Genomic DNA, 3,666 nt, shown 5'->3' with positions numbered 1-3,666 from the left:
AGCTGGGTGTGTGAGTGTGTACAGTAGCTGTGCTCTGTGTCGACTCGACGCCCGCGGTCGCGTTAGCTGTACAGGAACATGTTTAGTGCTTCAAAACTAGCGTTAGCACAGGGCTGTTGAACATACATGTTACAGAATATCGTGCGTGTTAACTTGTCGTTTCTTTAGCTATTGCACTGAGTTACCTTAAAGACTGGGGCTGTCATTTTACCTGAAGATCAAGGTCACATTAAATTTACATGACGTCGTGAACATTAGAAGGTTAGTTGTAGGACCTACGTTAGCGTATGATTAGCTGTTTTGTTTTTGCACATGCTCATTAATCTAAGTGTAAGTCAAAAAGATGTTGTAATTTCAAAACCTGCCTGGATTTTTATTTTCAGTTACCAAAACTTTAGGGTTAGGCTACGTCTCTCGGGTGTCTCCAACATCTTTGTCAAGCTTCAAGCTGCGTAATACTTTATTTGATCAGGTATTTTTGCCTTTTAAAATAACGAATTTGATAACCTGAGTAAAAGTCAGATTTATAACCAACCTTACACCAAATCCATTTTATTTTCGATCTTCACTAAAGATGTTTTTGTTTTTGAATTTTTTCAATGTGCATTTTTACCTCCACTTTTGAGGATTATGTTTTTGAATTTTTTCAGTGTGCATTTTTACCTCCACTTTTGAGGAGTTCCACCCAAGGAAATAATTCTTTGATCCGTTAGGGTCATTTTGGCTGCTCAGAATAACTAATACATTTACTAATACAATTTCTACAGCAAAAAACAAACTCATGTCTCTGTCTACTTAAACTAATGATCGAAAAAAGGGACAAAAGCCGAGTTGCGCATACAGCGCCCTCTGCTGCTTTACCTTACTTATTCAGACATGTCCGAGCAGAAGTCAGGTTAACCTTAGTTTTGTTAAAAAATGACAGCCCTACTTTGTACAGACATCACATGTGGACCATGTTTTGTTGAAGACCAGAAATGCTCCTTATTTATTTTTCCGTTTGGTTTTGTTTGTGCCTTAAACTATATTTGAGTTCCCTTACGTCGATGAACGTGTATCAGTTTTCTGAATTTGCTGCTTTGTGAGACGGTCGTCCACGAGAATATTTTTTATGGTAAACCAAGAGTTGTCCAAACTCTTTGCTCTCTGCATGTTTGATACTTTCTCTAGTGTCGTTTTCTCTCACTGTTGCATGAAACATTGTAATGTTCTTTACTGTCGTCAGCACCCAGCCAACATGGACTGTTCATGTGGGTCACACATGGGTGAAAGTGGTCAGGGTTGGACTGATTGTATGAAGCACAGACGGTCACCGTGACCCGCATTCAAGTACTGGACCTATACGTGTCCCACCAACAGATGCTGGCTGGGTAGTTTCTCTAGAAGGATCCGTGGTCTAGCACACTAATTTATTCTTATATTGGATTATGTTGAAGAAAATGTGTTTAATATTAATTATGGTCAGTTCTCTGTATGGTGATGCAGTTTGTAGATGTTGGCAGAAACTGAAGAATGTACAGGAGATAACACTGTGTCCGACGCATGTCCTGACATTTGGATTTTTTTTTTTCTTCATTTAATTATGATTTTGATGCTCTCATTTTAACATTTTCTCATATTGTTGACGCTCTCATTTTAACATTTTCTCATATTGAGATAAGTCAGCCTAGTTTGTGGTTAATAGAAACACATCGTTGTTGCTCCCTACCGTTTGCTGTGACACCGTGGGGAGAAGACGTCGCCTAAATAGAACTATGTGAAGCCTTGTCGGGGTTTGATTATCAGTCAGTGTGCTTTATTTTCCCTGCGTAGGGAGTGCATGCTAATTACGTTGTGTTTTAACTGAAGTTCAGTTTGACTTTTCCTGCCTGTGGGTCTTAGAGTTGACAGTTGCCTTGATGATGTGAAAGCTGCACTACAGATGTTGATAATAAACCTCTGGTAATCAATTGATGCTCTTTGTTTTTTTTTATGTTTTATTTTCTGGTCAATGACACGAAAGATTCATTTGAAAGATGGCTGGTAAAATAGTAATTGAAATGTGAAAGAAAAACAAATGTAGCAACACTTCGCCCCCTGTGGTTCTTAATTGTAAGGACGTGGCCAATATTTGGGCCACCAGTGCCTGTGATCCGCGAGGGCCGTGGGTCTCAACTAACATCAGAGATATGTTATTTATGACACTGTTTCCCAAAGACTGGGTCACAACCTTCACGTGGGTCACAAGAGGTTTTTTTTGGGGTGGGGAGGGGTCATTTCGCATCATGTTTCCCAGGAGTTTACGAATAATGTCTATTGACTTGGGTTGTGAAGGTTTGTGGAAAAAAATGGGTCCACGGAAAAAAAGTTTGGGAAACACAAAATATCAAAATTAAATATTTGTGGTATAAACTGGGACAAAGCATGCTCACTACTATACTGTACTACATTCACAGAATTTTATGTGCAACCTCGAGGCTACATCCTTTTCAATATGCTGTCTTTGGTTTTTACACAACTGGAAGAACTTGAAAACACTGGTAAACATTTAAAACAAAAACCCGTCACGTCCTTATAAATCCACACATTTGACCGATCGATCGCTGAGGTTAAAATGGTCTGAACTCCAAATATCCAATTTGATGAATCCTACACATACCTCACTGTCATGTAAATACTGAGAGGCTGAGGTACACATGTGAAAATGTAACTTTTACATTATATCGTAAAGCAGCTGTAGCGCCACCTGTGAAAATGTAACTTTTACATTGTTATATCGTAAAGCAGCTGTAGCGCCACCTTCTGGTCAGGCTCATTTCACCACCCTTGTACAGACTGATGTTTTTGGGATAGAATGACTTATGGCTGAGACCAAGACTGGGTTATGTTGACATGTCCGGTACAGAGGGAAGTCCGTGTCCACGGCAGAGTCCAGTCTGACTTGTCTCATGTCGCTCCTTCTGTCAAACAGGAAACATTTGTCCTCCAGGGTTTCCCCCTCCTCGCTCTTTTTGCCACTCCAAATATGACCTCTCACCTTTGGTAACAGGTGTGGCGGCTTGATGGGTGGGAAAAATGTTAGGTTGGTAATGGGCACCAGAGTATTATTTGACTTGTGGCTGGTTTTATCGCTGTTGTTTTGCCTGCGGTCGTTCCTCCGAGGCCTGGGCGGCTTGTTTTTGGAGTGTTTGGGTGAAAGTTGGCGAGGCTGTAAAGCGGGCTCTCTGAGACGACCTTCCACTTCTAGTTGGATGTGTGACGTTCTGCCCTGTGTGCCATTAAACACTGGTGCTTCACAGACAGCGGAGTCACTCAGTGGGTCCACCTGCTGGTTCAATGGTATGGATTTCCTAAGACTGTGATGACGGTCCATCCTCCGCTCACAGCCGTGTCCTCCTGTGACAGGTGGTGTTGGGTCAGCAGGGGGCGATTTAGGGCTGCTGTCCGATCCCGTCTGTGGCCGCCTGGACTTTGTTTGGGTCAGAAGTATGCAGCTCAGTGGAGCAACTCTGTCCCAACCAGAGACCTGGAGCAAAGAAGGATGTTGGTCAATACTGGGGCTGTCAAACTAATACAAATGTTTAACGTAATTTAAAAAACAAAATCTGTGGATAATAATTAATTTATACTAATTACAATTATGATATGAAAATGTTTTTTTTTTTTTTTCAAAATTCATCAAGTGGG

The 3,666-nt window shown here is 41.1% G+C and overlaps 1 protein-coding gene and 1 long non-coding RNA gene across 4 annotated transcripts in view; both read right to left on the bottom strand.

The window, feature by feature from the left end:
• Positions 1-180: 180 nt before the first annotated feature.
• Positions 181-1,603, bottom strand: LOC112487031 (uncharacterized). The gene is made up of 2 exons (XR_003049737.1): positions 664-1,603; positions 181-613 (listed from the first exon to the last, which is right to left on the bottom strand). It is a non-coding gene; the product is annotated as an uncharacterized LOC112487031 (long non-coding RNA).
• A 165-nt stretch (positions 1,604-1,768) lies between these two features.
• The window catches only part of c5h16orf46 (chromosome 5 C16orf46 homolog), a 5,278-nt gene continuing 3,380 nt past the window's right edge, over positions 1,769-3,666 (bottom strand). For all 3 annotated transcript variants that reach the window (XM_025055676.1, XM_008310616.3, XM_025055677.1), the window contains exons 3-4: positions 2,779-3,505; positions 1,769-2,725 (exon numbers count right to left, since the gene is read on the bottom strand). In XM_025055676.1, the coding sequence (XP_024911444.1) occupies positions 2,792-3,505 (714 nt within the window). In that variant the 3' untranslated portion in view covers positions 1,769-2,725; positions 2,779-2,791. The remainder of the gene's footprint in view (positions 2,726-2,778; positions 3,506-3,666) is intronic.

The sequence above is a fragment of the Cynoglossus semilaevis genome, chromosome 5 (genome assembly GCF_000523025.1).
Source record: "Cynoglossus semilaevis isolate Cse_v1.0 chromosome 5, Cse_v1.0, whole genome shotgun sequence".
Classification (NCBI taxonomy): domain Eukaryota; kingdom Metazoa; phylum Chordata; class Actinopteri; order Pleuronectiformes; family Cynoglossidae; genus Cynoglossus; species Cynoglossus semilaevis.
The sequence above is the reverse complement of the archived record's forward strand: the minus strand, read 5'-3'. Positions and strand labels throughout refer to the sequence as shown.